This window comes from Siphateles boraxobius, unplaced genomic scaffold (genome assembly GCF_051911475.1).
Source record: "Siphateles boraxobius isolate OS27281-9 unplaced genomic scaffold, OSU_SipBor_1 54, whole genome shotgun sequence".
Taxonomy (NCBI): domain Eukaryota; kingdom Metazoa; phylum Chordata; class Actinopteri; order Cypriniformes; family Leuciscidae; genus Siphateles; species Siphateles boraxobius.
The window spans coordinates 4,708,153-4,725,772 of NW_027509180.1; the positions used below are offsets into that span (position 1 = coordinate 4,708,153).

The 17,620-nt window shown below is 44.2% G+C and overlaps 3 protein-coding genes and 1 pseudogene across 4 annotated transcripts in view; 2 read left to right on the forward strand and 2 right to left on the reverse strand.

Moving 5' to 3' along the window:
• Window positions 1-17,620, forward strand: part of LOC143714443 (uncharacterized) — a 207,832-nt pseudogene that overhangs the window by 141,528 nt on the left and 48,684 nt on the right. The gene's annotated exons all lie outside the window — the stretch shown is intronic.
• The window catches only part of LOC143714420 (uncharacterized), a 596,609-nt gene that overhangs the window by 109,129 nt on the left and 469,860 nt on the right, over window positions 1-17,620 (reverse strand). The window lies entirely within an intron of this gene.
• The window catches only part of LOC143714411 (uncharacterized), a 245,919-nt gene that overhangs the window by 5,705 nt on the left and 222,594 nt on the right, over window positions 1-17,620 (forward strand). The gene's annotated exons all lie outside the window — the stretch shown is intronic.
• LOC143714488 (uncharacterized) overlaps window positions 3,309-17,620 on the reverse strand; it is a 31,588-nt gene continuing 17,276 nt past the window's right edge. The window contains exon 2 of the mRNA XM_077205713.1: window positions 3,309-4,871. Within this exon, the coding sequence (XP_077061828.1) occupies window positions 4,117-4,871 (755 nt within the window). The 3' untranslated portion in view covers window positions 3,309-4,116. The remainder of the gene's footprint in view (window positions 4,872-17,620) is intronic.

The window sequence follows — 17,620 nt, forward strand, 5'->3', positions numbered from 1 at the left end:
CTTGGAAATTTCTTCAAACTTGCAATTATTTCATTCTGAATGTCTCGGCTTTGTGCAGTTAAAATATTTGGACTGCATGGATTCGAAATCAGGGTCGTATTTTGAAAACAAATGACATATACTTAAATAATTCCCCCTTGTTTCTGCATCAGTTTCTTCACGATATGAAAGGATACCTAATACCGAAAGAGAGGCCTAATTTAGCAAGCATTTTTTTATATTAAGGGATTTGTAAAGGTACTGTCTGTTTTTACTGTGCTTTGAGGGCTGTGACCGCTGTGCTGACCCCAAAGCCTGTTTGTAGCTCTCCCACACACTCAGAAAAATTATATGTTGGCTTTAATTAACTTATGCCAACAGGTCCCACATAACTGGGTTACGTTAAACAAACAAATTTGTCCATTTAACTTCAACGTCATGGAATTAAGTAATTTTAAGCGTTGAACACTGAAGCATTGTTGAATTTAATGAGATAATTAGGTGAATAATTGAGTCAAGTCATCCTCATTTATATAGTGCTTTTAACAATGTAGATTGTTTCAAAGCAGCTTTACAGAGATAAACATATAATTTAAGGTAACAGAGATTGGTTTGGTTTTATAGTGGCTCTTGAAAAATGTTTTTTCCAGCTAAAGTTAGTTTTGATTGATTCACTTCCATCTAAATGATAGTTTGTTATTAAATTAGGCGCCGCTAAGACGACACCGTTCTCTCTAAACAGACTTTAAACGTGAACCTGTGATAGACGCTGATGGCGTTCACATGCGCATTAAGAATTGATTCTATAGTTATGTGCGTTTGAATATATGTGCGCAGGTTTGTAATTCCTTACGAACCATGCCTAAACAAACTACTTGTCTATAAATTTTGATGCAGAATTTTTATTTTATCTTATCACTTTGGGTAGGTACGCGAACCGAAAAATTCCACAACGCTTTATCTGTAGAGTGGTATAGGAATCCGCCATAGGGAGAGGCTAGTTGGCACTTCAGCAACTGGGATGATTGGCACTTCAATTGAGGGATGATTGATCATTATTGAAGACACCTGATGGTAACAAGCAGAATCACTGAAGGAGACTGGAATGTTCAATCAGTGTTTGTTTTAGTTGGGCTCTTGACCCTCACATCATTAACTTTAGATTTTATTGGGCTGTTGTTAATGAGTTATATCAGCCAGATGAACAAATAGAAAAGATGACCTGATGGTGTTGGTTGTGTTTACCATAATCGTTATTTCACAATCATTTGACCTGAATCACTGAACCCATATAGAACCCAATTTCTGAGTGAAGTTTAATTTATGGATTATAGCAGCACTGTCATTGTAGTGCATACCATTTTTAGCCAATGATCAAATCAATAAAAATAAAGAAACTTCAATAACTATTTTTTTATGTAGGCACACACAGACATCAAGAATCAGCCTGTGAATCTCAACATTGGTGACAATTATAAAGCATGTTGCAATGCATTCTGGGTGCCACAAATCAAAACTCATTCATGGCTCCCACCATGCATTGCTGCAAATTAATGAGCTTATGTTCAGAGGTGATCTGTTTGTCACCATTGCTGAGATTCATACACCAAATCTTGATGTCTGTGCTGTGCCTACATATATACATACATATTTTATTGATTTGAATTTGGATTTCATTGAAAAGGCTAAAAATGGTGTGCTGTACAATGACAGAGCTGCTATAACCCATAAGGTTAACTTAACTTAGAAACTGGGTTCTATACGAGTTAAGTGATTCAGGTCAAATGATTGTGAAATAATGATTATGTTAAAACATAACCAACACAATCAGATCACCCTTTATATGTGTTCATCTGGCTGTTATAACACATGTACAGCCGCCAAACAAACTCTAAAGTTTATGATGTGAGGGTCAAGAGCCCAACTAAAACACACACTGATCATCATAATGGTGATCCAGTTTTCACTGCTTCAGTGTTCATTCAACACTCTGCTCAGAGCTTAATTGGGTCGCTTACTCGCTTATTCCATGATGTTGAAGTTACATGATCAAATTATGTTTGTTTAACGTAACCCAGTTACGTGGAACCTGTTGACAAAAAAAAGTTAATTTATGGAACCTGTTAGCATAAAAAAGATAATTAAAGCCAACATATCATTTTTTGAGTGCATCTTCATGCTATTTAAATTTACCCAGTCCAGATGATCCAGTGATCCGGGTTCTTCTGATGGGCAGGAACTGCTCTGGGAAAAGCTCATCTGGAAACACTATACTGGGAGAACAGAGGTTTAAGAAGTTAAGAAGAAACATGAGGCTGAAGTGAATTCTCCAGATCTACTGAATCTGCAGATGATGAAAGAACAGCTTGTCTCTCGACACACCTGGACTTTATGACAATGAACTCAGTAAAGTGGAGATTGTAGCTGAAATAGTCAAGGTTATTCTTGTCTCCTGGAATACACACTTAAAGTGGATCGAAAAAACCCATGAAGAAACTCAAAAAGGTGTTTGTCTTAAAAAGGTTTTAAGGTTTGTCTTAAAAAAGGTTTAAAAACCTGTCTTCAAACGCCCATACATATGGACTAAATACGTGATGTGCATGTGCACACGGTCTGCGTTCCCGCGGGTTTGCGTTTTTGAGGTTTGCGCAGAGATAACCTTTTTTTTCAACCTATTTCAGGATTTGCATTCTCAAGCACCAGGCACTGTTATTGTGCATATTACTTCATGTAACTATTGATTAAACTCTTTACTCATTTTATCAACATCACATTGCTATTGTCCATTTTCTTATTTTCTGCTTATTCTGCTTTAGTTATAATTTTAGTTCTGTAGTAGTGTTTATCAGAGTCCAGATATGACAGGACTAGGGTTCTTAGGCTCTAATTTGTCACCCGAGGACGAAAACATAAACATACAGCTACTGATAAACACAGTAGTGTCCTGCCAATATTAAATAGGGACAGTTTTTCAGGCAGTTAGGAATTATGTGTTTAAAATATTTTCCTTGGCAAGATATGTTTCCCTTTTCTCTTTTGTGTGATTCCAGGTGTTCCAGCGCTCCAGAGGATGAGCAAAGACATCCAACGTTTAGACCGCACTGCATTTGCCACCTAGATGAAAACTTCTGAACATTCACAGAACAAAACACTTCCAAAAGATCACAACTCCAAAATAAAAGCCACCAGAGGACTCAAGCATTCAAGAGGATGCAAAATTTCACCATGAACTCTTATCCTGTCATTTTAAGTAATGGAGCCTGTATGTAGCATGCTGTATATATGATTAATGAAGTTTGTTTTGTGATCAAAAATGATCAGATGAGGGATTGAAAGATTTTGTATTTTCAGTCATCAGATTAATTTACATTGTGACAATGCATCAGATGTAATCAACTCTGTCTGTGTCTTTAGAGGTGTGTGCCAAATAGCCCATACAGATTTATGGCCCACAGAAACTGATTGGTGTGAATGACAAAGAAACAGCATTGCTCAGAGTAGATTAGCAGGTGAGAACGATCTCCTGTGGGAAGTCCCAACATGTTTCATGTATAAAGTTCTGTCTCACAAACAGAACTTTGGGTTACGATTGTTGAAGGGCGACATGCTAACATCACTGTTGAAGGACTGCTACACTACAAACCTTCAATAAATTCTTCTCCGCACAAGAACTCTGGTCAAGGTTTACTTATTTTATGTATTGGAGAAATCTAATACAATGGCGAGCCACCCAAACCACTGCTCGGCCAAATACAGCTAAATCTAGATTTTACTAAATCTAGAAGTACAATACATGAGATACATATGGATAAGACAAGTGACCATAATATGAAACTCATAAGCATGCACAACAAAATAATTCATATCATGAAGCAAAATTATATAAAGAATAAACCTTTTAACATTGTTTTTTGGGAGGAACTTTGAGTTGATCTGAATCCCACAGTTGAATCTGCTGGTTTTAAAGACGAACTTTATTCACTGCGAGAACTTCAGATAAAGTTTCTTTGTCATGTCGAATGTTATGGCTGGTTAGGCCAGATTTATCCAGATTGTATTTTATAGCTTGATGCATTATTGTGTCACATTTGGCGAAAACACAGCATCATACATGAAAGTGCTGGATCTGTAGAGGATCTACTTACAGTGGATGTGTTTGGTATGTTTGCATAGAGAAGATGGATGATTGAAACGCTTCCCACATGCAGTGCAGTGATACGGCTTTTCTCCAGTGTGAATTATCTGGTGCAGTTTTAAACTGTTTGCTGTAATAAAAGTCTTCTCACACACAAAACACACATACTCTCTCACACCTGTATGACTTTTCTGATGTCTTTTTAAATATTGCCGCAGTGAAAAACTCTTTCCACACACAGAACATGAATGCGGCTTCTCCTTCATATGAACTGTCAGGTGTGTCTTCAGGTTTGAATTCGACAAAAAAGTTTTGCCACATTGATCACAGGTGTACAGCCTTTCTCCAGTGTGGATGTTTATGTGTTCCTTGAGGTGTGTTGATTTAGTGAAGCTCTTTCCACACTGATCACAAATGAACGGTCTCTCTCCAGTGTGAACTCTCATGTGATCCGTCAGATATGCTTTATCAGTGAAACTCTTCCCGCATTGATCACATGTGAACGGCTTTCCTCCAGTGTGGATCCTCTCATGTCTTTTCAGAGATGTCGAATGACTGAATCTCTTGTCGCAGTGTGAACACTTGTAAGGTTTCTCACCTGTATGAACTCTGTTGTGTTCCTCAAGTCTTTCTTTTTGTATGAAACTCTTCCCGCACTGATCACACGTGTGCAGCTTCTCTCCAGTGTGGATCCTCATGTGACGCTCCAGATTGCGTTTGGTTGTGAAACTCTTCCCACACTGAGTGCAGGTGAAAGATTTCTTGGCTCTTCTTTTCTTTAAAAATGTCTGTTTAGTCTTTGAGCGACTCAAAGGTTTTTCTCCAGGTTGGACATGATGTTCCTCCTCCACTTCACTCAGTTCTTCACTCTCCTCGCTCTCTTCCATCAGGTCTGACAGGAAAGAAACAATTATTACATTTAATTTTTAGTACATCAAAATATTTCTCTTCAAAGAAAGAAATATAAAGTGAAAGGACATGAAAGTGAGCACTGATGTAATGGTAGAAAGTAGACACCTGCTTTAAAATATTATGATAATTTCATGCCTTTTTATAAATTGATTACATGTCCTTGAAACTTTCCATGAATGAGGTACATTTATCTTCCAATTATTATTTTTAAAACATCATAGGCACAAATCCCATGTTTTTTTTAGCAATGATTATTAAATATATTTGATAAATGACACAATTATCTAACATGATATTAACATTAAAATATACAATACTGCCATATTTTGCCACCAACTTTGAGATTGATATTTATTTTACTAAAATATTTTAATTATTAATGGCCGTTCACACTAAACTTTTCCTTGCACTGACTTCCATTCATGAGTCTGTGAAAGTGGGGCACCAGAAACACAAGCTCAAGTGAATAACCCTGTGAGAAATAACACAAACATTTATCATTCAAGTGGAGTGCTTAACTTATTTATTTTTATTATTTGTTATGTTAAATTTATGTTTGTGAAAAATTCAGGCACAAATTCATTTCACGACCGTTGCAGTGTCTGTAGAAACTTCACATGCTCACAGTGTAGAGTGGCTTTAACTAGTTTTAAATTAACAATTTTTATTAGCATTATCTGTGTCCTACATGTTTCACTCAACCCTGTTTTCATCACGGCTGTCTGTGTACACCCCAGAGCCAATGCTAAAACAGCCATGGGTAAGCTATATGATGCCATATGCAAGCAGCAAAACAGACACCCGGAGAGCATATTTATAGTAGCAGGGGATTTTAACCACACTAACCTGAAGACAGTTTTGCCCAAATTTTATAAGAATGTGAACATTAAAACAAGGAATAACAAAACACTGGATCAGGTGTACACAAATGTTCCCAGAGCTTATAAAACCCAGTCTTTACCTCATCTCGGACAGTCTGACCATCTATCCCTGCTCCTGACACCAGCCTACAAGCCCATCATCAGTAGGATCAAACCACAGGTAAAAACAGTGCAGATCTGGACTGCAGAAGCCTCTTCAGCTCTGATGACACTATGTGGGAGCTCTTTGAACATTCAGACATTGAGCACCATACATCCACAGTCCTTTCATACATCAACTTCTGCACGGACATTGTAACAACAAAGAAGCAAATTAAAGTGCTCCCCAACCAAAAGCCCTGGTTTATCAACAGGGTAAGAGAGCTGCTTAGAGCTCGACACACAGCGCTGAGAGGGGACAAAGAGGAATACAGAAGGGCGAGAGTCAACCTACTTAAAGGCATCACATGTGGAAAGCGGAAATACAAACAACGCATTGAGGACAATTTCAATGACAATAACCCCTCGTGCAATGTGGCAGGGTGTAAAGAACATTAGTGGCTACAAACTGAGCAACAGAAATTCCATCTCAACTGACTCCTCTCTCCCAGACCAGCTAAACACCTTCTTCGCCCGTTTTGATAACTCTAGTTCGAGCAACAACAGGGGACCAGACTCACACACAAGCACCACCTACTCAGGGAGCGACCAGCCACTCACTTTTCTGACCTACCAGGTAAAGAGAGAATTACGTAACATCAACTGCAACAAACCAACGGGGCCGGATGGAGTTGCAGGACGAGTGCTGAAGGAATGCGTTGACCAGCTTACTCCAGTATTCACACGCATTTTTAGGCCACTAAAAGCCACTTGAGCATGCGCCGACACGTGATGTGATGACATCATCGTTTCACAAAATATACGGATTAGCTGTACACACGAAACTGCAAGGGTGTCGTTTTCAGATTTATCCACTTTGGGACCTGGTTTCAAAAAATAGCGGTTTTACTCTCCCAAAACGCCGGATCCGTGTGGACGAAACGCCAATACGATAAAAAATGTATACGTATACAGCGAAACGCGTCTTCGTGTGGACGGGCCCTTAATCAGTCACTATAGCAGGCCGTAGTCCCCACCTATCTGAAAACCGCCACTATAATTCCGGTACCCAAAACCTCAGCTATCAGAAGCCTGAATGATTACCGACCAGTGGTTCTCACGCCAGTGATCATGAAATGCTTTGAGAGATTGGTACTGCCCCACGTGAAGGCCTGTATTCCTCCTGAACTCGATCGACATCAATTTGCATACAGGATTAATAGATCCACTGATGATGCTATCTCCATAGCATTGCACACAGCCCTCACACATTTGGAAACCCCCAACAGCTATGTTAGGATGCTATTTATTGACTATAGCTCTGCATTCAACTCCATCAACCCAGATAAATTGATTAACAAACTACAAACACTGGGCCTGGGAGATCTTCTATGCCAGTGGATTAAAGACTTCCTCACCAATAGACCCCAGCGTGTCATGATTAGCCACCACACTTCCTCTAGCATTATTCCCCAGGGCTGTGTCCTTAGTCCAGCCCTCTATTCACTTTTCACCCTCGACTGTACTTCCTCCCACAACTCCAACACTCTCATCAAATTTGCTGATGACACAACCATAGTGGGTCTCATATCAGACAATAATGAAACAGCCTACAGGAAAGAGGTCCAGAACCTGCCAGCTTGGTGTACGGACAATGACCTCAATCTCAACATTAAGAAGACAAAATAAATAAATATTGACTACAGAAGGAACAAAATAAACCACAAAGGACTGTGTATCAACGGGAAGGAGGTGGAGAGGGTGGCAACCTTTAAGTTCTTGGGAGTGCATATTGCAGAGGATCTAACCTGGAGCCAGAATACCTCCCATACCATTAAAAAAGCCCAGCAGAAGATGTTCTTCCTGAGGACCCTGAAGGGCAATGGGCTCCCTCAGGAACTTCTGACGCGTTTTTATCGCTGCACAATTGAGAGCACCCTGTCATACTGCTGTACGGTGTGGCACTCCAGCTGCACAGCAGCGGAAAGAAAGGACCTGCAGCGGGTTGTCAAGACGGCTGAGAGAATAATTGGCTCCAACCCTACCGAACTTGAGTGAAATATACTCAAAAAGTCTTCTTACGCGAGCCACAAACATCTTGCAGGATACCTCACATACAAGGACACTCCCTGTTCATCACCCTCCCCTCAGGCAGACTGAGAACCCTCAGCACACGCACAAATAGACTCAGGAACAGCTTTTTCCCCAGAGCTGTGAACATATTGCAAAAATCATACGCACGTCCATGCATACAAACATAGATACACACATCTCTCTTACATCCTTTTACCCTCTCAGTGCAATCGGACTCTGTGCAATAACTGCTATGTTCACCGTTTTAGCTATTTTTATCCATTTATTAAGAATGTGTTAGTGTATGTGGATATGTGTATGCATGTGTGTGTATGTAATGTATGTGAATATGTATATATATATATGTGTGAGTGTGTACATGGATATGTATGCATGTGTGTTTGTACGTGTATGTGTATATACTGTATGTTTTGTATATCTTTTTTACTCTATGCTGCTATCTGGAGAGGATTGCTCCAACAGAATTTCGTTGTATCGCATACAATGACAATAAAGATCTAATCTAATCTAATCTAATAATCTGTTACTCCTGACATGATTTTCCTCCTTTAAAAAACAGAGCATTTCTTAAAATTGTGACATCATCTGATAGGGGTGTGCAAAAAAATCCGGTGGTCCGGTAGTGTTTCGAGGCCGCGAGGGACGGTCTGATAATAGCTACATTACAAGTTCTTGCTGGCCGCTGGTCAAACTGTGAAGCCTCTCTGCTCAACCCCTAAATGAATGCATCGATTTGCAAATTTTGTTTGAGTTCTTAAATGGTCTAGCGTTTCATAATTTACGTGTGAGATGTTTTTTCTCTCTCTCATCAATACCGAATATGTTCATCAGTGGTTACAGTCTATATCAAGCAGGGACACGTTTGTGTGCATTTTATTTTGTATTGAGTCTCCACAACGGCGATAGGTTGAAGCGCGCGTCCGAGTGAAGACTGCGCGCGCCACAGAGAACAACTGTATCCATGACACTGATAGCAGCGGCAACGAGCGCTCAGCTTGAGTTCAAAAACAACAGATTTAAGCACTAGATCTCTTATTTAATAGCGAACTAAATAAATGCTCTGCTAGTTAACTGGAGATGTTTTATTTATTTGTATTAGGTACATCCGTGCCTCAATGTTTCAAAAACTGATGTGGGACATTGATCCTGAGAAAAAGGATTGCGTTCCCATTACAACAGTCAACCTGGTAGCTGAAGTACTCCTTAAACCAAATTTAGCATAATTGTTTGTTACTTTAAAGCTAAATGTAAATCTTTTTATTAAAGTTTTATTTTAAACTTGAATTAAATATATTTGAAAGCTGGCCAAAGCTTGGCACTTTGCACTTTTTAGTTGCAAAAGTTTTTATTTTTGTATGAAGACATATATAATATCAAACTACATATAATTTAAAAGAAAAGAAACAACAAATTAAGTCTACTGCAATCAATCACATAGGAAAAAGTAAACTACATTAACATTCTGCGAATCATTTTTTGAATTGAGAATCTTTTATGAATCGAAAATCTATTTTGAATCGAATCTTGAGCCTAAAAATCTATATCGAATCGTGGCATTTTCTGAATCATGCACCCCTATCATCTGGGCTATTTCTACTGCATGATGGGAAGACAAGAAAATAATCTAAATCCATTGTCTCAGTTTTACACAGACTGTAGCATTGACTGTATTCATCAACCCTGTTACCAAAGTTACTGTAAGAAGAATCTCTATAACTATGAATAACTTGTATGATATTTGACAAATACAACTTCATCAGTAACTTGGTGTTTACTGATTATTCTTAAAAAATAATAATTGTTTTAACTATGTTGAAAATGACTAAAATGTTGGTAACGTTGTTGCAAATTGGGAACCAGATATAAAATAAATGTAAAATAGTATTTAGCTTGATCTAATATTGATAATCAATATAAAAATGTCACAAACCTCCCTTTACTGACCATTTGTTGAAGAAAAACCCAGAAAATTCTGTGCCATTTCATAGTTTAACTGTTTATCTAGCCTAAATGTGATGACGTGCTTGAATGTTTGTAACATGAATGTTCTTCAGCATCATGAATGAATGAAGAATAAACACCAACCTCTTTGTTCTTCAGGATCTTCAGTGTGTTTCATTCTGCAGGTTCTGGATCACTCGTGTTCTCACTGTCCTCTTTAATAAACTCAGTCTTTGCAGATTTCAGCTCTTCCTGATGCTTTCATTCTCGTCTTCACTTGTAGCTGATGGGAATTTACAGCATTTATTCGAGAATTGATGTGGGAGGAGCTTGGTCAGAAAAAAAACAGTTGAAAACATGGACACAGAATTAAACGTATTTGTGAGCAACAAATACCCTGACACCAATGAAATGAGCTTTAAGTGGCAATTTACAGGAGATCTGAAGACATCAGCATAATAAATGAGGAGAAAACAGGAACTATTGTCATGAAATAAAGAGTGTTTTCAGCAGATCTGTTAATATTGATGATCCTCAGACTATCAACACTCATTCATCAAGACATTCAGGATCATCAGCAGATCATCTCACTTTATTCTGAGTGTTTGCTGTTAGAAACACATTATTTGATTCATAATACATGATAAAAGCCTATAAAACTGCTCTATTGAAAGACAATACTGTTGCTTCTCACAACATGACAATGATAAAACATAAAAAATGTATAAAAATAAACATTAAAGCTATTCATCTTAATTAACCACCTCATCTAAAAAAACTACAGCAGCCAAAATCTAATGTCAAAATCTAAAATATATTTTGATTTGGTAGTAACTACATTTATTTCACTAATGTTATTAGATCAAAACTGACACTGATCCTAAAAAACTCATTAGAAGCTCAATGTGAAGGTTTTAGCCGTATCTGCTCCAGTATATTTTAACAATGTGAAGCAAGTAACAAATTTGATTTGTTAAAGATAAAATAAAACGGCAGCAGCATCAATTCCCCTCACAGATCTCAAACTTTAACTCTTGACTTTAACATTCAGTAACAGTTCTCACTCCAAACATTGATACAATCACACAAACGAACACACACTCGCTCAGGTCTGAATGAATTCAACATATTCTCCTCATGCTCGCTGCTGCTGCACTAACTTAAATGTTTATTTCAGTAGAAAAGACGCCAGAAAAAACGCACAAGTATCGCTGTGATCGATGAAAACAATACAGAAAAGAGTCTGTCGCTTAATCAAACTGTATAAAGTGTGTGTGGTGGTTGTGTAAATATGAGAAATACCGTGAACTGCTCTCCTCACCTCAAAAGACTCGACGCTGAAACGACTCGGTTACTAACGTAACCTCGGTTCCCTGAGAGGAGGGAACGAGTATTGCGTAAGTAGCTTACGCTATGGGAAAACGATAAACGTAACCTCGGTTCCCTGAGAGGAGGGAACGAGTATTGCGTAAGTAGCTTACGCTATGGGAAAACTCCTTTTCTCGAGAATATTGAAGTCTTTATGTAAAACGCATTGCAGCTGCACAGCTGACAGCAATGAACGAAGGCAGCTCGGTCATTGGCTGTGCTGCGGCAACTTGCTCGAACCAATGACGGGGCGACTCTGAATGCGCGACCAATGAGCGCGCTTCGCGCCCGCGCGCGTCAGAGCCCGCCAAGATGGGCGTGGCCAAGAGCTATATATTGGGCGCCCCGTCATGAGAGTTCTTTAGGTTAAAACGACTGAAGCGAACTAACCAAGCACAAGCACGGCAGCTTACGCAATACTCGTTCCCTCCTCTCAGGGAACCGAGGTTACGTTAGTAACCGAGTCGTTCCCTTTCGAGAGGTCTCTCCTATTGCGTAAGTAGCTTACGCTATGGGAACACCATGCAAAACGCCGTGCGTGCTGAACTTCGCCTTATGATAGCCAGAGGCAGGTGCCTGAGCTAAAAAAGCAAAGTTATCATCCAACTAGCCGGCAGAGGCGAGCTTTATATGTGGGAAAGAATACAGAGCGGCTAGAAGGCGCTCAGTGTGACACAAGCACATACATAATCTAGATACGAACTCGTAGTTCAACTAGCATCATGCTGATAGTACATTGGAATGCAGTGTCGGGACCTGTAGGTTGTAGAACCTGATAAATGTGGACGGTGAGGCCCAGCCTGCCGCCGCACAAATATCCTCGATCGGTATCCCGCTCGACCATGCCCAGGAAGAAGCCACACTCCTGGTGGAGTGTGCTTTGACTCCCCAGGGGTATTGAAGTCCCTTAGCTTCATAAGCCAGCGCTATAGCTTCAACTATCCAGTGAGAGATTCTCTGCTTTGAAACGGCGGAACCTTTCGTACGGCCGCCAAAGCATACAAACAGTTGTTCTGTCTGTCTGAATAGGGCAGAACGCTCCAAATACACTCTGAGAGCCCTAACGGGGCAGAGTAGATTAGCGTCGTGTTCGTCTGCTGGGGACGATAGCGCAGTTAGGGAGATAACCTGTGCTCTGAAGGGAGTGGTGAGCACTTAAGGAATATACCCATGTTTCGGTCTAAGGACGACCCTGCAGTCGTTAGGTCCGAATTCTAGGCAGGCAGCGCTTGTCGAAAGCGCGTGCAGGTCGCCCACTCTCTTGACCGAGGCGAGTGCCAGCAAGAGCGCAGTCTTGAGCGAGAGCTGTTTAAGGTGCACGGTTCGGAGTGGTTCGAACGGAGGCCCTTTAAGAGCGTCTAGGACAGTAGCTAGGTCCCAGATCGGCACTGAGGGGGGGCGTGAAGGGTTCATCCTCCTAGCGCCCCTTAGGAAACGAATAATTAGGTCGTTTCTTCCCAATGGACGTTCCATTACAGGGTCGTGTGATGCTGTGATGGCCGCCACATATACTTTGAGCGTGGAGGGGGCGCGGCCCGCCTCCAGAAGCCCTTGTAGAAAAGCGAGTACGTTCGTAATCTCGCATGTTTCAGGGTTCAGGCCCTTGGCATTACACCAGACACTGAACACTTTCCATTTCTGGGCATATAAGCGTCTCGTGGAGGGCGCCCGCGCCTCAGCGATGGTTTTTAGTGCTCCGCTCGTGAGGTTCCTGGGAACCCGTTGAGGGGCCATGCATGAAGGGCCCACAGATCGGGGCGGGGATGAAATATCATCCCGTTGGCCTGACTGAGGAGGTCTGGCCTCAGTGGAATCGGCCGTGGTGCAGATTGCATTTGCATCAGATCTGGAAACCATGTTTGGTTCTTCCAGAGTGGGGCTATCAGCAGCACTGCGTCTTTCTCCTCTCTGACCCGACTGATGACCTGCGGTAGCATCGCGATCGGGGGAAAGGCATATAAGGGACGGCTCGGCCAGCTCTGGGCGAGCGCATCCATGCTTTTCGTGAAGAAAAGAGGGCAGTGCGCGTTCTCCTTGGAGGCGAAGAGGTCGATCTCCGCTTTGCCAAAGGTTTTCCATAACCAGTGAATCGTCAGCGGGTTGAGAGCCCATTCTCCTGGGAGAATTTTGTCTCTGGATAGCATGTCCGCCCCCTGGTTCAGGGCACCTGGCACATGCGCTGCTCTCAGCGAGCGCAAGTTGTGCTGGGACCATAAAATGAGTCTCCTGGCCATTGAATGCATGGAGCTCGACCTGAGTCCACCCTGGCGATTTATGTACGATACTACCGTCATGTTGTCCGTTCGGACCAAGACGTGTTCGTTTCTCAGCTGTGGGAGCAGGGCTCTGAGAGCCAAAGCGACCGCTTTCATTTCCAGACAGTTTATGTGTAGGCGCTTCTCCGGGTTTGACCAAAAGCCGGAGACAGGCCTGCCCTCGTAAAGGGCCCCCCAACCTATTTTGGAGGCATCTGTCGTTATCATCTTTCTCCTTGTGTTCACACCCAGACTCACGCCTGACTGGTACCAGTCGGCGGCTTTCCAGTGCGTCAGGGCTTTTATACAGCCGTGGTTCGCTCTGATTAAAAGGTGGCCCGAACGCCACGCGTGAGTAGGGACGCGGCTCTTGAGCCAGCGTTGGAGAGGGCGCATATGCAACAATCCTAGCTGGAGTACGGCCGATGCTGAGGCCATGAGACCGAGCATCCTCTGAAACCGCTTGACGGGGGCGAGCGCGCCCGCCCTGAATGATGTTGCAAGGCACCGGATGGTGAGCGCGCGCTCTGATGAGAGACGCGCTGTCATTTGCATCGAGTCTAGAACTATTCCCAGGAAAGAAATCCTCTGGCTGGGAGATAGTATGCTTTTTGCAAAATTGATTCTTAGACCCAGGCATTCTAAATGGCTGATAATCCAAGATCTGTGTGTTATTAACTGACTCTCTGATTGTGCTAGAATCAGCCAATCGTCGAGATAATTCAGTATTCGCACTCCCCTTCGCCTTAGGGGGGAAAGTGCTGCATCCATACATTTCGTGAATGTACGGGGAGCCAGGGACAGGCCGAACGGAAGTACTGTGTACTGGTACGACTGTCCCTCGAAAGCGAATCTCAGAAACGGCCTGTGATGAGGCGCTATTGGAATGTGAAAGTAAGCATCTTTCAGATCCACTGAGAGAAACCAATCTCCTGGGCGTACTTGCGCGAGGATATGCTTGGTTGTTAACATTCTGAACGAGCGAATCATTAGTGCTTTGTTCAGGTGTCTGAGATCTAGGATGGGGCGGAGACCGCCATCCTTTTTCGGGACGAGAAAATAGCGGCTGTAAAAACCTGCCTCGCTCAGAGACGGGGGAACAGTTTCCACAGCGCCCTTTTCTATTAGTTTGCGCACCTCGGTGCGTAGAACATGTGAGCACTCTTTTCTCACTTTCGTCTCGACCACAGTCGTAAAACGTGGTGGTCTGCGAGCGAACTGGAGCGAGTATCCGTGCTTTACTATATTCAATACCCATTTCGGCATATCTGGAATATTTTCCCATGCCGCTGCGTGTACAGATATGGGCTGAATACAGGCTAGGGGCGGGCCGCTGTGACGCAGGGACCCGGCCAGCGAATCGCCTGAGCTCATAGCTCTCAGAGGCGCGGGCGCGCGCTGAGCAGCTGAGTGAATGGGCGCGTGTGTGATTACAGCAGCGCGCGCTGTGTCTGTAAAACTCGCAGCCTGGGCTGGGGTTGGGTTTGACACTGTAAGTACAGTGTTTATAAGTGGGGGTGCATAAACAGTGGTAGGCACACGCGTCACTTTTATAATGTTTCCCGCTTTTACTGGGGATGAATTTATAACTGTGTGAACAGTGCTTGTGTGTAGTGGTGCGTACATGACCGTAGGCACGTGATCTACATTCATGGGGTGCGCAGCTTGAGCTGGGAATGAATTTGGCACTGTTTTGACAGTATCTGGGAATGCACACCTTGTGGACATGTGAACCCTTAGTGACACAGGCAGAAAAAGACTCTTTTTGTGTTTTCTGTGCGTCGCCGTAAAAACGGCGTTTGTTTGCAGGTGAGCGAGCTCTGTGACTGGCCCATTGACTGCTGTATGAACATATCTAGCCGCCTGTAAGGGGACTGGGTAATGCTTGAGCTTTTGCAGAGAGAGTGGTCCGGCTTTTGCGAGACACGCACTCTCTCTTTTCATTCTTGTGGCTAGGACGGCTTTCGAGGCTCGGGGTTCAGCACAATCTTGGGCCGAGGACCCCGTCGCTCAGAAGGCGGCTTGCGGTTGTGAGAGCGCGAGCGGCGTCGAGCGTCAGCCTGAGGCGCGGGCTGAGAGGCGGTGGGGGCTGTTCTAGCCCGCTGCGGCTGCGGCGGCCTCTGTCTGCTCTGCGATGAGCTGGAGCGCTTGGGCAGGAAATGCCGCATAGCTTGTGAAGCATTCTGGGCCTCAGTGAAGCGTTCGGCGAAACCCTTAACCGCCGGTCCAAACAGCCCGCTGGTGGAGATAGGCGCGTCGAGAAATGGCGCCTTATCCGCGTCCTTCATCTCAGTCAGAGTCAACCACAGATGGCGCTCGAGAACAGTCAAATTAGCCATGGCACGGCCGATAGACTGGGCGGTGGCCTTCGTGGCTCGCAGGGCTATGTCAGTCGCGCTGCGTAGGTCCTTAAAGGCTTCGGGTTCGGGGCCAGACTCGTCCATAGAGCGGAGAAGCTTGGCTTGGAACACTTGAAGTACCGCCATAGAGTGAAGCGCTGATGCAGCTTGGCCGGCGGCGGCGTAGGCGCGACCGGCGAGAGCTGAAGTAGTGCGGCAGGGCTTCGAGGGGTGGGAAGCTTTGGCTTTCCATCCGGTGGTGGAGGGCGGGCAGAGATGATTGGCCACGGCCTCCTCGAGGGGCGGTGTTCCCTCGTAGCCTCTTTCCTTCGCGCCGTCCACAGAGGAGAGCGAGGAAGAAAAAGAAGGCTTTAGGCGCGCAGAGTGGGGGGCTTTCCACGACTTGGTGAGTTCGTCGTGAACTTCCGGGAAGAAGGGAGAAGGCCTTTGCCGAGGGGCCTGCTGGCGCCCCTGCAGAAACCACTCATCCAGTCGGCTCCGGGTTGGTTCTTCGGGAGAAGACCAATCGAGCCCGAGGTCTTCCACGGCCTTAGAGAGAACGCGGATAATCTCGCTATCCATGGTGGAGCCCCCGCTCGCGCTAGCTAGCGTCGACGGGGCGGGGTCGAGAGTGGAGCCCGGCCAGTCGTCCGATGCAGCGTCGATTGACAAGCTGTCATCCATTCCCCCGTCGTCCTCGGACGCGCCGAAAGTCACAAGGCCCACCGCTCTGCTAGAGGGGTGTGGGTCCGGCTGGGTGAACTGAACCGGCGGTGGGGAAGGCAAGAGCGGCGATGAAGCACGCGGAGACTGGCTCGGCGTGACGTCACTGAGCTCAGGTTCAGGAAGCCTCTGTGAGCGGCGCTTTTTCTTAGTGTGCGGCTCGAACAGAGGGATGGCGGCGATGGGCTCGCTCACGGCGAAAGCGGCGAGGCGAGCCCGCAGTGCGGAGAGACCCAGGTCGTCACATTCGGGGCATCCGCCCTTGGTCAAAGCAGCTTCTGCGTGGTCCCGGCCCAGGCAGCGAGCGCAGATGATGTGACGATCCCCGTCCGGGAGAAGGTCTCTGCACGACGCGCAGGAAGGCATTTGAAACAACGCCTTGGAAAATTTGCTCTTTTACAAGTGTCGCAGAGCGAACAGATGTAAATACTTGCGTGAGCAGTGGGCATACTTGCGCTCATTGGTCGCGCATTCAGAGTCGCCCCGTCATTGGTTCGAGCAAGTTGCCGCAGCACAGCCAATGACCGAGCTGCCTTCGTTCATTGCTGTCAGCTGTGCAGCTGCAATGCGTTTTACATAAAGACTTCAATATTCTCGAGAAAAGGAGTTTTCCCATAGCGTAAGCTACTTACGCAATAGGAGAGACCTCTCGAAAGGGAACTCCTTTTCTCGAGAATATTGAAGTCTTTATGTAAAACGCATTGCAGCTGCACAGCTGACAGCAATGAACGAAGGCAGCTCGGTCATTGGCTGTGCTGCGGCAACTTGCTCGAACCAATGACGGGGCGACTCTGAATGCGCGACCAATGAGCGCGCTTCGCGCCCGCGCGCGTCAGAGCCCGCCAAGATGGGCGTGGCCAAGAGCTATATATTGGGCGCCCCGTCATGAGAGTTCTTTAGGTTAAAACGACTGAA